This window comes from Rutilus rutilus, assembly GCF_951802725.1.
Source record: "Rutilus rutilus genome assembly, chromosome: 2".
NCBI lineage: Eukaryota > Metazoa > Chordata > Actinopteri > Cypriniformes > Leuciscidae > Rutilus > Rutilus rutilus.
In genome coordinates, this window is record NC_140210.1 from 54,845,213 (window position 1) to 54,864,935 (window position 19,723).

General features: G+C 42.3%; 1 protein-coding gene across 1 annotated transcript; it reads left to right on the forward strand.

The window, feature by feature from the left end:
• Positions 1–8,214: 8,214 nt before the first annotated feature.
• Positions 8,215–17,300, forward strand: LOC311286300 (polymeric immunoglobulin receptor-like). The gene is made up of 6 exons (XM_084402435.1): positions 8,215–8,707; positions 8,810–9,151; positions 14,235–14,555; positions 14,838–15,029; positions 15,151–15,255; positions 15,457–17,300. The coding sequence occupies exons 1-6, from the start codon at positions 8,653–8,655 to the stop codon at positions 15,480–15,482; spliced, it is 1,041 nt and encodes a 346-aa protein (XP_084258561.1). The 5' UTR covers positions 8,215–8,652; the 3' UTR covers positions 15,483–17,300.
• The last annotated feature ends 2,423 nt before the right edge of the window (positions 17,301–19,723 follow it).

The window sequence follows — 19,723 nt, forward strand, 5'->3', positions numbered from 1 at the left end:
AATGAAAGCTTTGTGAAACTGCACAGCAGACATATACTCCGTCCAGCACCAACTACGAACATTTCTTATCATTTGAAAGGCAATCGAGCCAATCAGAGTATGGGATGGAGCGACACATTCTGTATATGTTTACCTGAAATGAATGGATTGCATATTTTAAATCTGGCGGAGCATTTGAGTCGCGTGCAGAACTGAACAGTACAAAACTGAGGCAAGCAGCTTCGGTGAAGGACATCCACGCCTCTGTAAGTTACCGAAATCACACATGAAGTGCGCAGAGCTCGTTCAGTGTAACTGTATTAAGGACTCAAATACAGGATTGCCAACTGTATTCTGGTGCTGTGTGAATGTACACTAATATATTTGAAAGGATTCATGACAGTTGCATATCCTCATCTAGATGAGCTGTTAGTGATGACCCTGATTACCTGCTACTTGTGACTAATAAATTGTTCACACAAATCTCTCAAACAGAGTTTGGTCTCCTAATTTCATTCTTCAATGAAGGAAAATGACAGTTTTAGACAAGACTACTAAACCCCGCTGTGAGCATGTTTGTAGGCCTGTACTGTAGTAACTGCAGGTGCATGCATCAGTATAACTGTATGTGGAATAACTGCAAAACAGTTTATCATTTGCTGCCGCCTTTGTAATTTTTCTTTTTTTGCATTTTCAAAAAAAAGACATAATTTGCTAATTGAATAATACCAAAGAAATATTGGAAATGCAATCCTCTCATTATGGACACTAATTTCATTATTAGATCATACTGACACCAAGTGGTCAAATATTCCGGTTAAACACAGTACAGTAGTTTTGAATGGTGTGCTGTGTCTTAGTTATGATCAGTGATGAAATATATTTTTCAGTCTTAAATCTACTTAAAAGTCCTAAATCTTTTCTAAGGTCAAGACTGAATTTATGTGTCTGCTAAATGAATAAATGTAAATTTAAGATTGAATTTATTCAATGAAGATGTCAATAGAGGGAGCTCCAGCTGCAAACGCTGTATTTCATAGAGAGAGAGAGAGAGAGAGAGAGAGAGAGAGAGAGTGTGTGTGAGCAGTGCCTCAGTAGCCGCGTTTCCACTGTCGGGCCAGGGCCGGGCCAGGGCTTTAAACGGGCCGTGCCGGGCTAATAGCCTCGGGCCAATAGCACCGGGCCTGCGTTTCCACTGTCGGGCCAGAAGCTCCACAGAGCTTCACTAAAACACGCCCGTAACACGCCTCTCTGGGACAACGTCACACTAACCCATCATTTCACCAACAAATGGAAGTTTTATAAGAAAACTAATCAGAAATCACTGGAAACAGCGTTGAAAACAAACACGATAAAAGCGGCCGTTTGCTAGAATTTTTTTTTGTTTGTTTACTTGAATTTAAAACCCAAGCATCGATGTTTTACCACAGATTTACAATAAAAAGTGATACATTGATCATAATGAATTAATTGATGTCAAAATTGCACATTATTCACTCAGAAATAAATTACCGTTAGGTCTATTTCACAAAAGAAAGAGGACACACTTACTTTTTCAGTCGCGTCTGTTTCTTTATCATATTTACATCACATTTAGAAAAAAAATGATAATTTCTACAAATATATGCCACGACCTGAGGAGCTTTAGCAATCTCTCGACGCCCATACAGATATTTTCAGTCAGAGAAACAGAGGAAGCTCCCGAAAAAAAAGTTACTTTATTTTATGATAGTCCGGTTTAAAGAGACGAGACGTATAGGCTATAAAATAAAAACATGACTGATAGCCTTTAAGATTGGTCTGATTTCTTCAAGCGTTCGCTATGTTTTTTTTTTTTACTATGCGTATCTTCAAGCGTTTAACGTTACTATGTTTACTATGGTAACGGTTAGCGCGCATCGGTGCGCAACGGTTGCATCACAAACAGAAGGCATTCAAACATGAACGCGAGTTAAATTATTTTATTTTTAAGTCTTTAATGCTGACAGAATCATCCGGCGCTGCCGTCTCCCAACTGTAAACTCCTCCTCTGTTGGTAACCACTCCTCTAGCCCGAGCTGGCCCGCTTTGGCCCAAGGTATTCGACGGGCCAGAAATCCTGGCCGTTGGCCCAGAGTAAGCCCCGATCCAGCCCCGGAAGTGACAGTGGAAACGCGACTGGCCCTGGCACGCACTAGCACGGCCCGGCCCTGGCCCGACAGTGGAAACGCGGCTAGTGTGTGTGTCAAGCCCCTGCCCCTTTTGTCTCAAAATGTATTGTGCCCCTGTCTGATAATTGTAAATAATGATAATTATTATTCTAAATATTATAATAGATAACAATACACTTATACACTATTGCCACTAACAATAATAAGCGTTTTTGGCGGCAGCATTTGGCGGAGGTGAAGTGGTAGGGGGAGTTCCCTTTGCAGCAGTTCGCCGCGAGTCTTCACACTACACGAGCAGAAGGTAACGTTAAGCTAATATGGAAAAGGTACATTTATCCTACCATGCTACTGTAAAAGTTGCGACAGCATGCGAGTTATACTAACTTAACTAAAATTAGGCTATAACTCGATTTCAGCCGCATTCTGAGTCTGACAATGTCATTCGTTTTTATCCAAGGCATTGACAAGTGTTATTAGCTTGGGGAAATACACTGACATTAAATCTTAAGTCCATGTCCAACTCTTAATTGTAAGGAATCTAGGTCTTTGATTTCATAGTACTTTACAATACGGTTCATTTGTTTATTATTCATGTATTAACTAACATGAACTAACCATGAGCAACACATTTGTTACTGTATTTGTTAATAATAATACACCTGTTTTCTACTTGTTCATATTATGTCACGGTCAGTGTATTAACTAATGTTAACAAATACAACTTTTGATTTTATTAATGTTTTAGTAAATGCTAAAATTAATATTAACTAAGATTAATAAATGCTTTAGAAGTGCAGTGCATTATTAGTTCATGTTAACAAATTGAACTAATGAAACCTTATTGTAAAGTGTTACTGATTTCATAATGCATAATAATCCATACATAAAATTTACAACATCAACAAAACTAAACATGAATTAATAATACTTAATCTTAATTACCTTCTTGATCCTCACTGTTTTGTTTGGTAAAGTAAATCATATTTAGTAATATTATCATAATTTCCCTATTTTCGTTTGATGTGTTAGTGCATTATAATTGTTTCAACGTCTTTTCATAGAATGCCAAGGAAATAAAGGATAAAAAAACAAGAAACTTTTTTTTTGGTGCCTTTTTTGGTCCTTCCGCCCCTGAGGAGGTTTGTGCACACTGTGTGTGAGTGAGAGAAGAGAGAGTGTGAGCGTGTGTGTGAGAGAGAGAGAGACATAGAGAGAGAGTGAGAGAGAGAGCAATTAAAGCAAATCAAAACCCTTTAGATTTCCCCATAACAATGACCGAATTGGAAGAAAAATTAGGAGTCCTTGAGTCCAAGAAAGCCTGTGGTGTAGACAGCATCCTGAACGAGATGCTGAAACACACAGACCAAAGCTTCAGACTGGCCATGCTAAAACTGTACAATGATGTTCTGTGTGTAGGGTTCTTCCCTGAGATCTGGAACAAGGGCCTCATCAGCCCCATCCACAAGAGCGGAGACAAACTAGACCCCAACAACTACCGAGGCATCTGTGTGAACAGTAACCTGGGGAAGGTTCTCTGCAGCATCTTAAACTCCAGACTTTTACACTTCCTTATGAAGCACAATGCCTTGAGTAAATCCCAAACTGGCTTTCTTCCAAAATGTCGCACATCCGATCACATTTTTACATTACAAACACTAATTGACAAATATGTACATCAAAACAAAGAACAAATTTTTGCTTGTTTCGTTGATTTCAAGAAAGCATTTGATTCAATCTGGCACGAAGGATTATACCTAAAGCTTATCGACAGTGGAGTAGGGGGGAAATTCTATGATTTGATCAAATCGATGTACACAGCCAGCCAATGCGCTGTTAAAATTGGAAACCAAAGAACCAAATTTTTCCCCCAGGGGCGCGGAGTGAGACAGGGATGCAGTTTAAGCCCCACCCTCTTCAACATCTACATCAACCAATTGGCCAATACATTAGAACATGCTCCCTTTCAAGGTCTCACTCTCCACGACACAGAGATCAAGTGTCTTCTCTACGCAGACGACCTGGTTCTCCTGTCGCCCACTAAAGAGGGGCTTCAGGACAGCCTGGATCTGCTGGAGGATTACTGTCAGTCCTGGGCCCTGACCGTCAACCTCCAGAAGACTAGAGTCATGATGTTCCAGAAACGCTCCAGATCTCAGGGTAGGGCTGGGACGGTTACCGCATTACCGCAATACCGCGGTCACGTGACGCCTACCGCGGGTCTGAGCTCGTCACCTTCATCACCGCAAAAAAAAAAAAAAAAAAAAAAAAAAAAATTGTATACACTGGCCTTCACATGTGTTCACGTTGTGTCTAATGACATGGATTCATTGATTCTAATGACATGGATTGTGTCTAATAACATTGTGTCTTACATGGATTCAAGGTTTTCTAAACAAAACTTATCATCAAAAGATGGAACAAATCCGACCTTTCGCAAGTTCGCAAGTTGTTTCATGACACATAATAACATTCCATTCGTAGGCTATTGACTATAACCCCTTATTTACACTCTGTGGCGTGTTACGGCTGCGACGCGGCTACCGGAGCTGATCGCGCCCTCTCTAGTCAATGCTTGTGTTTACAACAGCCACGACGCGGCGCGTTTCAGAAGCGTCTCTCAGCGCCGCTTCGATAAAGATAGGCGCCTAGTCTATTTTCGACGGACACCGCGTCCAAGCCGCACCGTAAATAAATAAAAAAAGTAAAAGCAGGACCTCAGCTTTTAATTGCACGTGCTTATTTAACAGAATTCTCTCACGTGAAGACCGCATTTGTCAACCCTCGCGGAGTCGCGGCAAGTGCACACTCACAGCACCAGAGAGTAATCTTGACGGCACTTGCAAGAAAATGGATAAGTAGGCTACATAATCAAATTCACAAATATTACACCATTTAAACATTATTAAAAATACATAGGCTACTTACTAAAACAATATTTGTCAAAGAATACACTTGTATGTTCACAGTTTGAACGTTCTTGTTTCCATTTGTTTAATTTCAAGATCTGAGGTGAATTATCCATTGTTGCTTTTACAGCTACAAAGCTGGAGCACTAAACGATATTCAAAGTCACATTGCATGCTTTTAACATTAAGTGAAGCACATAAACACTACCTGAGATTATCATTGACACACTTTGTATGTTGTTCCAGCCGCAACGTCGCAGAAAAAAAAAAACTGGGGGAGGGTGGGGAGGGGGGTTGAGGTTTAAAGCGGTTTACCGCAATACCGCGGGAATTTCTTGCTTTTCAACCGCGGTAAGAAAAAATCCATACCGTCCCAGCCCTATCTCAGGGACCAACACACACATTCACACTCTCACACAGAACCATTGAGAGCACAAAAGCATACACCTACCTCGGCCTGAAAATAACTCCAACTGGTAACTTTACTTTGGCTGTGAATGAACTCAAAGAGAAAGCTCAAAGGGCTTTCTATGCCATAAAACGATCAATCAAAATTGACATCCCAATCCAAATTTGGCTCAAACTTTTCAAATCAATAATTGAACCAATTGTTCTATATGGCAGTGAAGTGTGGGGTCCTTCTATAAAATTTGATTTTTTAAATTGGGAAAAACATCCGATTGAAACTCTACAATTAGATTTCTGTAAAAGAATACTCAAAGTCCAAAGAAAAACACCAAACAATGGATGCAGGGCAGAATTAGGCCAATACCCTCTCCTCCTAAACATCCAAAAAAGAGCCATCAAATTCTGGAAACACCTGAAAACAAGCGACCCCAACACATACCATTACAGAGCCCTCAAACACCAAGAGCTGAGCGTAGCGAGGAGTCCCCTGTGTCAGCTGGTGCTGAGACTGACTGAGCTCTCTCCTGCAGAGATCAGCTCGCCTCAACACACACACACACACTCACACACATTCGGCCTGCACAAATTATCAACACAGAACAAGACAAGTACATCACCCATTGGACGAACACCATTCAAAACCAACACAAACTGGAATGTTATTCGGCACTAAATCGAGAGTACACTGTTGCGAGCTACCTGAGCACAGTGAGTGATGTGAAGCTCAGGAAAACACTGACGATGTACAGACTCAGCGAGCACAGCCTGGCCATCGAGTGTGTGTGTGTGTGTGTGTGTGTGTGTGTGTGTGTGTGAGTGTGTGAGAGAGAGAGAGAGAGAGAGAGAGAGAGACTCAGCGAGCACAGCCTGGCCATCGAGACGGGCCGGCGCAGACAGACCTGGCTATCCCGGGAGGACAGACTCTGCACGCACTGCATTCTGGGAGTGCCGGAGACCGAGCTGCACTTCCTCACAGAATGCCCAAAATATGAACACATCAGAGACCAATATTACCCCAAAATTAATAAGATATTTCCCCAATTTAACACCTGTAACCCAACCCAAAAACTCAGATTCATCCTTGGCGAAGAAGCCAAATGCTCCAATATAGCAGCAAGACTAGTAGCATCTCTTCACATCCTGAGGGACGAGCAGAGCAGCAAACGCCCAATACACACACACTCACTCACAGCCTAACACACCCCATCACCAGGGTTGGGGAGTAACGGAATACATGTAACGGCGTTATGTAATCAGGATACAAAAATCCAGTAACTGTAATCCGTTACAGTTACGTCAAAAAACGTAGTAATCAGATTATAGTTACATTTAAAAAAAAGGGGGAATACTTTCAGGATTACAATGGTTTAATTTAAAACTAAATAAATAAGTATTTTGGCATAATAACACTATATTAAGCGCTGCTTGATTATACAGTAGCTCCTGGTTCTGTTGCCAGTAATGACTCACGTGTGCCACGCGCTGGTGAATGCGCAAATAACAGCTGTCTACAATCTCCTCAGACGCAGATTGAATCACTGCTGCTAGTAGAAACGACGCTGCCTGCGGGTAAAATCGCTTTTAATTCATGGAAATTCCGCTGCTATTTTGTAGAAATTAGGAGAGTATCTTTTTTAGTACTCAAAATGTCCTTTCTTAATCTTTTCTCACGTAACGGGATGTTCGCTGTCTAGGTAACGTAGGGGAACTCCCACTGCCAACGGCACAAGTTCAGTCAGGCAAATTAAGAAAGATCACGGCTTTAGTCAACATGTAGGCCTATTTTAAAATAAACTAATATGTAGATTGTGTAAACATTTTAAATGTTGTGTTTTTATTTTTAAGTTAAAAATTAGTTACAAATAAAACAAAATAATCTGTAATACCATACATTAGCCACTAGATGTCTGTATAGCCCTTTACATAAATATATATATATTCAGGCCTGTGTGTATATTTTGAAAATATTGTAATGTACACTGAGCCAAATTCTTAATAAATAAAAGTTTTTTTATATATTTTTTTATAATATTTCTTCTTGCTTGACTTGATTTATATACGTGACCTTGAAGTAATCCAAAAGTAATCAGTTACATTACTTTCATATTATAGTACTTGGATTACGTTACTGAATACTTTTTTTATGAAGTAATTTGTAACTGTAACGGAATACATTTTTAAAGTAATCCTCCCAAGCCTGCCCATCACACACACACACACACACACACACACACACACACAGCCTAACCCATCCCATCACACCTACACACATATATGATGTTCAAGTTCAGTGTTTGTTTATTTTTGTTTTTTATATACATGATTTCTGCAATATAATCCTTTTTATTTTATTTATTAATCTTTGTTTACACTATTATTATTGCTTTATGTTATCTGTATTATTATTTTTGCAATAACTAGCCAAGATAATATATATAATACTATCTTTATTTAATTTAACTATTATTATAATTTTGTGTACTAAATGTTCTAAATCATTTTCTATGTTGTTGTGATGCTTTGGCAATACAAAATGTACTTTTTTGTCATGCCAATAAAGCTTTCTGAATTGAATTGAATTGAGAGAGAGAGAGCAGCTCTTCATAACACAGGCCACCAGCGGCTCACAGATGAAGCAGAAAATGATCCAGATCTTGTGAGTGAACTCAAACCCTGTGTTTGCTCGGCCGACATGCCTCCAAATAACGGATCGCACACGGCCCTCAAACTAAACTAACAAAAACTATTAACAAACATGAGAGAGAGAGAGAGAGAGAGAGAGAGAGAGTGAGTGAGTGAGTGAGTGAGTGAGTGATGTGTGTGTGTGTGTGTGTGTGTGTGTGTGTGTGTGTGTGTGTGTGTGTGTGCGAGAGAGTGTGTGAGTGAGTGAGTGAGAGAGAGAGAGAGGGGGGGGTATGTGAGTGAGAGAGAGAGAGAGAGAGAGAGAGAGAGAGAGAGAGAGAGAGTGAGTGAGTGAGTGAGTGAGTGAGTGAGTGAGGTGTGTGTGTGTGTGTGTGTGTGTGTATGTTTGCGAGAGAGTGTGTGAGTGAGTGAGTGAGTGTGTGTGAGAGAGAGAGAGAGGGGGGGGGGTATGTGAGTGAGTGAGTGTGTGTGAGAGAGAGAGAGAGAGAGAGAGAGAGAGAGAGAGAGAGAGAGAGAGAGAGCTCTTCATAACACAGGCCACCAGCGGCTCACAGATAAAGCAGAAAATGATCCAGATCTGTGATCATAAACTTCTCATATTTCTCCTGCTCATCATGTCAGGTAAGAGTTTATTCTGTGTTTCTGGGTCTTTCTAAAACAGCTCCTGTTCTCAATCAGGTCCATGTTCGCTCTGAGCTGAGTTTCTCTCTCTTATGTTTTTAGTCTTGGCGTGTGAGACGACGGAGATCTTGACTTTCACTGGTTATGAAGGAGGAAAAGTTGAAATACGCTGTCCCTATGAGTCTGGATATGAAGAGCAGATTAAGTATCTCTGCAGAGGAGAGTGTCCAGTAAACCCACTGAAAGATAAAGACATTCCTGTTGAATCTGGATCTACAGCTAAAGACGAGAGATTCTCTCTGATCGATGACAGATTGACCCACATCTTCACCGTCACCGTCACTAATCTGAGAACAGAGGATCAAGGCAAATACTGGTGTGGTGTGAGGACAAGACAACTACAACCTGATAAATACACAGAGATTAACCTGGAAATTAAACCTGGTAAGTCAGAATAGTCTGTATGAGTGAAGTGGACAGTGCACATAGATATGGTGTAAAACACATATAGTCTTTTCAAAACCCTCCACTTTTTGCCTATAAGAGGTCACATAATTTGAGAGATATGCTGATTAGAGCTGATTCTTACACTCCGCCTACCGATTGGCTTACAGCCCCCTGATCCGGGCAATTTCCCTTGTAGGAGTTGCGCGAATTGTAATGCGATCATTATAGGTCATTCTTTTTCACATCCACGGACTGGCAAGACATTCTCTGTGAGAGGGAGAATTACTTGACGTACGTCCTTTGTTGTGTACTTACTTAAATGCCCATGTGGGCTTTGCTGTTGGTAAAACAAAAAGAGAGTTAAGAATAAGATTACACGAACACAAAAGTAACATACGTAATCACGACATTAAGTCACCTGTGGCTAGACATTTGAATGAATTTGGGCATGATATTTGTACTTTGAAATTTCAAGGCATCGAGTTAGTTAAATCTCTTCAACGCGGTGGAGATAGGGAGCGCTATCTCCTTCAACGAGAGGCTTTTTGGATTTATACGCTTCAAACAGTATACCCCAATGGTTTAAATGAAGAATTGGCTTTAAATTGTTTCTTGTGAAACATGTGAAATTGTCCTGAGGAAAGAGATCGACGTCCTGCTGGTGACGGACGCAATTGACCCGGTCCCTCCAGCCAAGATGAGGTCAGGGTTTTACAGCCCTTACTTCATTGTACCCAAGAAAGGCGGTGGGTTACGACCAATCCTGCGAGTTTTGAATCGGGCCCTGCACAAGCTCTCGTTCAAACAGAAACGTATCTTCGAGTGCATCCCCCCCCCATGATTGGTTTGCAGCGATCGACATGAAGGACGCGTACTTTCATGTCTCGATTCTTCCTCAAAACAGACTGTTTCTACGTTTTGCGTTCGAGGGTCAAGCATATCAGTACAAGGTCCTACCCTTCGGGCTGGCCCTGTCACCCCGTGTCTTTCACGAAAGTTGCCGAGTCGGCCATTGTTCCCATGAGAGAACGTGGCGTTCGCATTCTCAACTATCTCGATGACTGGCTCATAATAGCTCACTCGCAGGATCTGTTGTGCGAACACAGGGACATGGTGCTTCGGCATCTCAGTCAGCTGGGGCTTCAGGTCAACTGGGACAAGAGCAAACTCTGCCCCATAAGGATCTCTTATCTCGGTATTGGAGTTGGACTCGGTCGGTCAGACCGCGCGCCTCACGGAGGAGCGCGTCCAGTCAGTGCTCAACTGCCTCAAGTCCTTTCAAGGCAGGTCAGCGGTCCCACTGAAACAGTTTCAGAGGCTCCTGGGGCATATGGCAGCCGCAGTAACGCCGCTCGGTCTGCTCCATATGAGGCTGCTTCAGCGCTGGCTTCACGATCGAGTCCTGAGATGGGCGTGGCAGAGCGGCACGTTCCGGGTGAACATCACCCCGCACTGTCGCCAAACCTTCAGCCCTTGGTCAGACCCTGCGTTTCTACGGGCCGTGTGCCCTTAGTCCAGGTGTCCAGGCATGCTGTGGTTTTCACAGATGCTTCTGCCAATGGCTGGGGGGCCACGTACAACAGGCAAGCAGTCTTGGGTCTGTGGACGGGGCCCCAACTGCATTGGCACATCAACTGCCTAGAGTTGCAAGCAGTACGCTTAGCCTTGTGCCGCCTCAGAGGGCTACTTCAGCACAAGCATGTACTGGTCCGTACGGACAGCACTGTGACCGTTGCGTACATCAACCGCCAAGGTGGTCTACGCTCCCGTCGTATGTCGCGAGTCGCCCGCCATCTCCTCCTATGAAGTCAGAAGCATCTGAGGTCGCTTCGAGCCATTCACATCCCTGGTGTGCTCAACCGTGCACCCGACGAGCTCTCACGGCAGCCGCCCTTTCCGGGAGAATGGCGACTCCATCCCCAGGCGGTCCAGCTGATATGGAAAATCTTCAGAGCCGCTCAAATAGATCTGTTTGCCTCTCCGGAATACGACCCATTGCCAGTTGTTCTATTCCCTGACCGAAGGAACGGATGCACTGGCACACAGATGGCCCCAGGGCCTTCGCAAATATGCGTTTCCCCCAGTGAGCCTTCTCGCACAGACTCTGTGCAAGGTCAGGGAGGACGAAGAGCAGGTCCTACTCGTTGCGCCATATTGGCCCAAACGGACTTGGTTTGTGGAACTCATGCTCCTCGCGACAGCTCCTCGCGACAGCACCTCCTTGGCCGATCCCTCTGAGGAAGGACCTTCTCTCTCAGAGACGGGGCACCCTATGGCACCCACGTCCAGACCTCTGGAAACTCCATGTCTGGTCCCTGGACGGGACGCGGAGGTTCTAGGTGGTCTACCACAGGCTGTGGTAGACACCATCACTTCTACTAGAGCCCCCTCTACGAGGCACCTCTATGCGTTGAAGTGGAACCTGTTCGTCGGGAAGCCCCCCGAACTTGCCAGATCAGTGTCATCCTTTCCTTCCTGCAAGATGGGTTGGAGCGAAGGCTGTCTCCCTCCACCCTCAAAGTGTATGTTGCCGCAATAGCCGCTCATCACGATGCAGTAGAAGGTAAGTCTTTGGGAAAGCACGACCTGGTCATCAGGTTCCTCAGGGGTGCCAGGAGGTTGAATCCCCCTCGTAATCCGCACCCCGTACCCTCTTGGGATCTAATTTTAGTGTTTAGAGCACTCCAGAATCCCCCATTTGAACCCTTGCATGCAGTCGAATTAAATATCCTGTCAATGAAGACAGCTCTCCTGCTGGCTTTGGCTTCCATCAAGAGGGGACCTGCAGGCATTTTTGGTCGACAAATCATGCCTAGAGTCCGCGCCGGACTTCTCTCACGTTGTTCTGAGACCCCGGCCCAGATATGTGCCCAAGGTTCCTACCACTCCGTTTCCTGCTCCGTTGGTTACCCAACAAACGGCTAACCTTGTGAGTTCCTCCGTCACCCCCCCCCCGGCACCAGGCGAGGCAGATCGCCAGTCGCCAGGCCTGTTACCTCTCACTATGAGTTGAGTTCAGGCTGGGGTTCTTATGTCAGCGGTCCCTACGGCGATAGGGCATATGTGTTTTCTCCACGATCGGTTACCCCCCGGGTTAGCCAGTGTCTTCCCCTCAACAGAGTCCGCTCTGTCGTCTCTGCTGAGTACGCTCCCACCCTCCGGGCTGGGACTACCTCAGAGACTGCCATGTGTCCACTACCCTCCGGGCTAGTGCACATGTGTATTTCCTAGTGCCTCCCTTCGGGCAGGTTTGGGCTCCGCAGCGTTCCCTCTTACGAAAATGGGCATGCTTTCCCAGTGTTATCCAATATCCACTGAGCGGGTCTTGCGGAACAGCAGTGTGATCTTTCCCAGCTAAGCTTCTGCACATAAGACAAGTTTCAAGAAACTGCTGGCTGAAGCTTAGGCAGGGCGCTGGAAGGGGCCAGCACCATGGCGTTTTGTTAGGGATCCCAATTCGTTGGTAACTCCTACCGATGTGACGTAGGAGTGACCGAACGAAAGGGAACGTCTCGGTTACGTATGGTAACCCTCGTTCCCTGAGTGAGGGAACGGAGACACCACGTCCCATCGCCATGGTTTGCTCTACCTTCGCGGAGGACCGGACACCGTTCGGCTCCTCAGCGTAAAGCGATTTGTGTATGCTCGCGCTTCCGCTTTATACCCACACTGGCAGGTGGGGCGCGGAATGCAAATCTTGCATGCCAATGTTCATTGGCTCGTTTTAGTTTCACTCGAAGGCAATTGGTCTCCCTAGCGTGATCCCAATTCGTTGGTAACTCCTACCGACATGACGTCTCACTCAGGGAACGAGGGTTACCATACGTAACCGAGACGTAATCTTGATGGCACTCGCAAGAAAATGGATAAGTAGCTACATAATCAAATTCACAAATATTACACCATTTAAAAAATACATAGGCTACTGAGTTACTAAAACAATCTTTGTCAAATAATACACTTGTTTTTTCACAGTTTTAGCGTTCTTGTTTCCATTTGTTTAATTTCAAGATCTGAGGTGAATTATATCCATTGTTGCTTTTACAGCTACAAAGCTGGGAGCACTAAATGATATTCAAAGTCACATTTCACGCTTTTAACATTAAATAAAGCACATAAACAGTACCTGAGATTATCATTGCCACACTTTGTGTTTGTTGTTCCAGTGCGACGTCACAGAAAAATAGAAACCGTTTCTAAAATAGAATCGTCGAGTGTCGCCGTCGTGCCTGGTTAGGACAAAAACTCTGATTAACATGGAAAAGATACCTTTTATCGCGTGTCGCAGCGCGTGTAGTTAGGACACGGTGTTAGCGTGTCACCCCCTACGTTGCTAGGTTACCAGAGAGTGAGTGCCTTTGTTCATGCAACCATGCAAACTTGCTTCGCAACCTCTTTTTTGCAGACAAAAATTATCTAATGTTTTATCGAATGCATTTTTTATTGATATTGATTACGTGTCAATCGCGATATATATCTTTATTGTTTTATCGCCCAGCCCTAACAGAAACAGTATCCTAACAGTATCCTCTGTAGATGTTGATGAGCGAGTGTTCACACCACAGACACTGACCCGCATCACTTCCTCACACACAACACTGTCTCAGTTATGGAGAAATTGCTCATTCAAAATACAAAGTATACATCAGGGATGGGCAACTTCGGTCCTGGAGGGCCAGTTTAGCCCCAACCCTGAAAAAATCACCTGCCTGTAATTTTCTAGCGATCCTGAGGACCTTGATTAGCTTGTTCAGGTGTGTTTGATTAGGGTTGAAGCTAAACTCTGTAGTACAGTGGCCCTCCAGGACCGAAGTTGCCCATCCCTGGTATACATTATCTGTACACAAAAGTTCAGGTCTTTCTGTAGTAAAATACCTTTTCATTTTATATTTATTCCATTATCAGTCTTTGTTAACAGAGAAGCCATTCACACCAAAAACATAGCTGACATGATTTACATTAGATTAGATTGAATCTGATAAAACATCCCATACTGTCACTATAACAGAGACTCAAGGATGCAGTGTAGAATTAAAGAGAATTTGGGACACTTACATCTCTCATTTATGCCCTGATTTAGTGTCTGTCGTGTCTCGTGTGACTGGAGAACATCTGAACATCACCTGCCATTATAACAGTGATTTGAAGAACAAGATCAAGTTCATGTGCAAAGGAAGCGACCCGTCGCTCTGTGAGACATCGGGTATCAAAGTTTCATCAGAAACAAGCAGTACCGGCAGATTCTCTCTGAGGGATGATGAATCTGCAGGAGTTTTTACTGTGACCATCACTGATCTGACACTAGAGGATTCTGGGATATACTGGTGTGGAGCTGGAGAGACGGGACAAAAGAACAAGAACAAGTGGATTTCAGTGACACATCTGAACATTTATAATGATGGTAAGATGCTATCAGCCTTTTTACATGGCTGATAATGATATCTTTATAACTAGTGAAAATGCTAAACACACATGGCTGGTCACACGTACAGGGGAAAGTACAAAGAGATCACGTGATCTTCTGTCATTATTAGACTGTGAAAATTAAACTGTATATATATTCTGAAAATGCATGCTCAATATATAAAAAGCTTTGCTTAATCTTATAATTTTGCATTCTCGTCATACCGGCAATAAACATCAGACTGTCATGCATTAAACCTAATGATTATTTGTGTTTCAGGCACATCAGCGAGGACGTCATCGAAACCAACCACAACAGCTTCAGTTTACACCAGTAAACCAGCGACTGAAGATAGTGCATCCATCAGACCCGTCACATCTGTGTTTCCTTTATCATCCTCAACAACATCATCTTCAGTGTTATTGAATTCCTCATCATCTAATAATACAGTGGCACCTCAAACTAAATCAGGTATGATGAGTTCAGGTGCTTAAACTTTTGAATGCCTGTCCATGGACGTTTTTTCTCAAGTTTCCTTAAAAATAGGACATTTAAAGTCATATTTACATAGTTTTGTTGTCTGTTTTTCCAGGTTTTACCATGTTCATCATGTTGGTGGTCATAGGGATCATAGGGATCCTGACAGGCTGTGGATTCTCACTCTTCATGTACTTCAGATGGAGACAAACGAAAGAAGGTAACCGTATTTCTCACGAATCATTTATATTACCTCTCATTTTCATAGTCAAACTAGACTTCAGTGTCACAAAACAAAGGTCATTAATACATTTTTCCACAAAACAATAAATCTGTTGTCACAAAACAGGAAATTTTGTGGATTCTAATCATCTTTCCTGTTGACCATGTCCTTGCTCATCTCTTTCTTCTCTTGTTTCAGGACACACACACTGTCTGTTTTTATGAAGAGATCATGTGCACAAACACTCATGCTGGCTACAGTTTGGGCCTTCCAGTGTTTGGTGAACACGACGCCTCTGATTCTCTCACCTATTCAACGGTCATATTTCAAACTACAGATCATTCAGACAGGACTTCAGTAGCGCAGGAAATAAATGCATGATGATGACCTTGTAAAACTGAGTGACACTGATTGGTTACATGTTTGAATCCATGAGCATTTTCGCTGTTAAAAACATGACACACAGGCAGTGGAACGGGGGGAAAAACGCAAGATCTAGAGACATATCTTTTATAAGTTGAACTTCTTTTAACTTGAGCTCCAGGTTTTTGGAATGCCGTGCCATGAAGTGAGACACTAGCGAGATCAATTATCGATTAAAGATGTCTTGTCTTGTGTTTACATTGAAAACCATGGAAAAGCAGCGCGGTGGAATGGAAAAACACGGTCTGTATGAACAAGAAAACTAAGACATATGTCAGATCAACAATAACCATAGTGATAGTGACTAAAGTAATATCAAAGATGGCGACGTAAATAAAACTGTAAGGTCTGATCATACTTGACACGATGCATCCAACAGATCTAGATTCATGTGATGTGTGGCTCCGCCCCATTTTTACTCTGATTGGCTCAGTCGTCTTTCATAGGCATGCATGATGGGAAATGTGTTCAGAGTTGTCTTCACTATAATGCACAGAAAATACAACTTTAGCCTACATCCCACAATGGCAAGAGAATTGATTTGTGAAATCAGGGCTCTCAAGTGTCACTCATTTCGGTCTTTTGTCGCGCACTCCCGCCACATATTGTATTTCTCACGCGGAAAAACTATTTATAATATATTTAATATGCGCAGCGCCCAAAACTTATCTGGCCGTGTCACTCTCACTATGGAACAGGCAGGAATCAAGCGCGTCTCCCCTGGAGTTCTTAGTCTAGCCTGCCACTTATCAGCCAATCAAAAAATAAAAGAAAGGGGCTACACAATAGCCAATCAGAAAATAGCACTATTGTATCTGGGTAAGATTTAACGCAGCAACCAATGAAAAAAAGCATATACTGGAATTGTTCATGTGATTCTGCTACAACGTCTTCCGAACGTTTCGTTCCCCCAGAGAGGAAACAACTTCGAGCTCCGAGCATCACTTTGAGCACAGAGTAAGTCATGATCTCCTGTTTTAATGTTACAATAAATTCACAACTTGTTTGACACAAACAGTGACAACTTGACTGCTGTTAGAGAATGTTTCCCAGATAATCAGCATCAGTTTTTCATGAGTGTCTGTAACTTAGCCAACACTTTTACAGCCTGTTCACTGACAACACCTGCTCAGAACAAGTAGTCTAGGCCTAGTCATATTTTCGTTATCACACAATGAATGACATATTGTCACATTATAAACATCTCTCTCTCCAAATAGGCTTTATAATTTTATTAGCACTAAATAAATTAAAGTGTATTGCATAGTCGATGTTATAGGTCACTTTTAAAATCATGTCATATTTTATAATTATATCCTGGCCATGGATGCATTAATCATTGCATCTGTCTTTCAAAGATTTCAGGTAAAAAGCAACTAAGCATCCTCTCATTCGCCCTGAGAGGAGAGTCCCCTATAAAGGCCAGGTTAGAGGATGCTGGCCCAGAGAAGGTGGTGAAAAGGGGTAGGCCCATTAGAGGAGGAGACAGAGGAAGAGACAGTGCAGGTTTTTTGTGTATATATATTTATGCCACATGTTTTTGTGTCATGTTAATATCAAGACAATGTTTTCATCACTTTTAGTTGATCTTTGAATAAACTGCACATGGGTTCTCAACTACAACTTGCCTCAGTGGACTACATAACAAACACCTGTGACTAGAAGTTTTGCCATGTTATTTAAATTAAAATGATACTGATGTATATATTTGATTTTCTTTGCCATATTATGAAGTAATCATATTTACTGAAAAATTGCATCCATAATTCATTCCTCTACCTGAAGATCTGACCCTCCAGCTGTGGATAATCAACCAATACATGTTTATTTAAAGGTAGAGTTGGCAATTTATCATAAACACTATTTGTTATTCTGGTTGAAACTCTCTTCACATCCTGATAGCAATCAATAATAGAAGTGGTCTTAATATTTAAAAACTGTACATATATCTTCTGTGGAAATCTCAGGACCAAAAAATGTTCTTTCAATCATTGCATTCGGTCCTATATGATGTCCTACCTGTCTGTCAACACATGTGTTTCCATACCTCACACAGACATCACACTGTAGACAGATGTCAGTCACAGAGCAGCACAAACGAAACAGCAGCCGCCTTTACAGTTCCTCCAGAACTAAAACAACCAGCTCAATATGGCCTAACTGTAATAATGAGATGGCTACCCGTGGCGTTCTACCAGGAGCTGTTCTCGTCCTCAGACTCAGATTTATGCGTTTCTGTCAACTTTATCAACAGTGAAATGAATCTGCAGCAGTCAGGTGGTACAACTAGAGCTCTATAAGTTGTTTACGTTCATTCTTATTGTAATTTAATGTGCTTTGTAACATGAGTTAATTTAACACCATCTCTCGTGGCACTTTGCAGACTTTGCTCTGGCTGTTCGTGTTCATGTGTTTTGCAGGAGGCTTGGCTTTGGAGACGTTCTGAAGGGAGGGTGGGATCTCATGCTTTCAAAGCTAGCTTACTATTGCCTATACCTTACCTTTAAATGTTGCTGGGTTGTTCGTGTGTAAGCCTAAAGACCAGCTTAATTAAGCAAAACTATTATTTTTGGGTAATTGCGAGAGAGTTTTTTTTTTTTTTTCATGCATTATAATGAAAGCTTTGTGAAACTGCACAGCAGACATATACTCCGTCCAGCACCAACTACGAACATTTCTTTTGAAAGGCAATCGAGCCAATCAGAGTATGAGGTGGAGCGACACATTCTGTATATGTTTACCGGAAATTAATGGATTGCATATTTTAAATCTGGCGGAGCATTTGAGTCGCGTGCAGAACTGAACAGTACAAAACTGACACAAGCAGCTTCGGTGAAGGACATCCACGCCTCTGTAAGTTACAGAAATCACACATGAAGTGCCCAGAGCTCGTTCAGTGTAACTGTATTAAGGACTCAAATACAGGATTGACAACTGTATTCTGGTGCTGTGTGAATGTACACTAATATATTTGAAAGGATTCATGGCAGTTGCGTATCCTCATCTAGATGAGCTGTTAGTGATGACCCTGATTACCTGCTACTTGTGACTAATAAATTGTTCACACAAATCTCTTTTGAACAGAGTTTGGTCTCCTAATTTCATTCTTCACTGAAGGAAAATGACAGTTTTAGAAAAGACTACTAAACCCCACTGTGAGCATGTTTGTAGGCCTGTACTGTAGTAACTGCAGATGCATCAGTACATACTGTATGTGAAATAACTGCAAAACAGTTTATCATTTGCTGCCGCCTTTGTAATTTTTCTTTTTTTGCATTTAAAAAAAAAAATTCAGACAAAAGTCACATGAAGACATAATTTGCTAATTGAATAATACCACAGTAATATTGAAAATGCAATCCTCTCATTATGGACACTAATGTCATTATTAGATCATACTGACACCAAGTGGTCAAATATTCCGGCTAAACACAGTACAGTAGTTTTGAATGGTGTAAGTTTTCTCTTAGTTATGATCAGTGATTAAATATATTTTCCTGTCATAAATCTACTTAAAAGTCCTAAATCTCTTCTAAGGTTAAGACTGAATTTGTTTGTGTCTGCTAAATGAATAAATGTAACTTTAAGATTAAATTTATTCAATGAAGAAGTCAATAGAGGGAGCTCTAGCTGCAAACGCTGTATTTCATAGAGAGAGAGAGAGAGAGAGAGAGAGTGTGTGTGTGTGTGTGTGTGTGTGTGTGTGTGTGTGTGTGTGTGTGTGTGTGTGAGTGAGCAGTGCCTCAGTGTGTGTCAAGCCCCTGCCCCTTTTGTCTCAAAATGTATTGTGCCCCTGTCTGATAATTATAAATTATTATTATTATTATTATTATTATAAATATTATAATAGATAACACACTATTGCCACTAACAATAATAATGCAAAAAAAATATTATTATTATTTATTTATTTTCTGGCGTTTGGCGGCAGCATTTGGCGGAGGTGAAGTGGTAGGGGGAGTTCCCTTTGCAGCGCTATGTACGCAGCAGTTCGCCGCGAGTCTTCACACTACACGAGAAGGTAACGTTAAGCTAATATGGA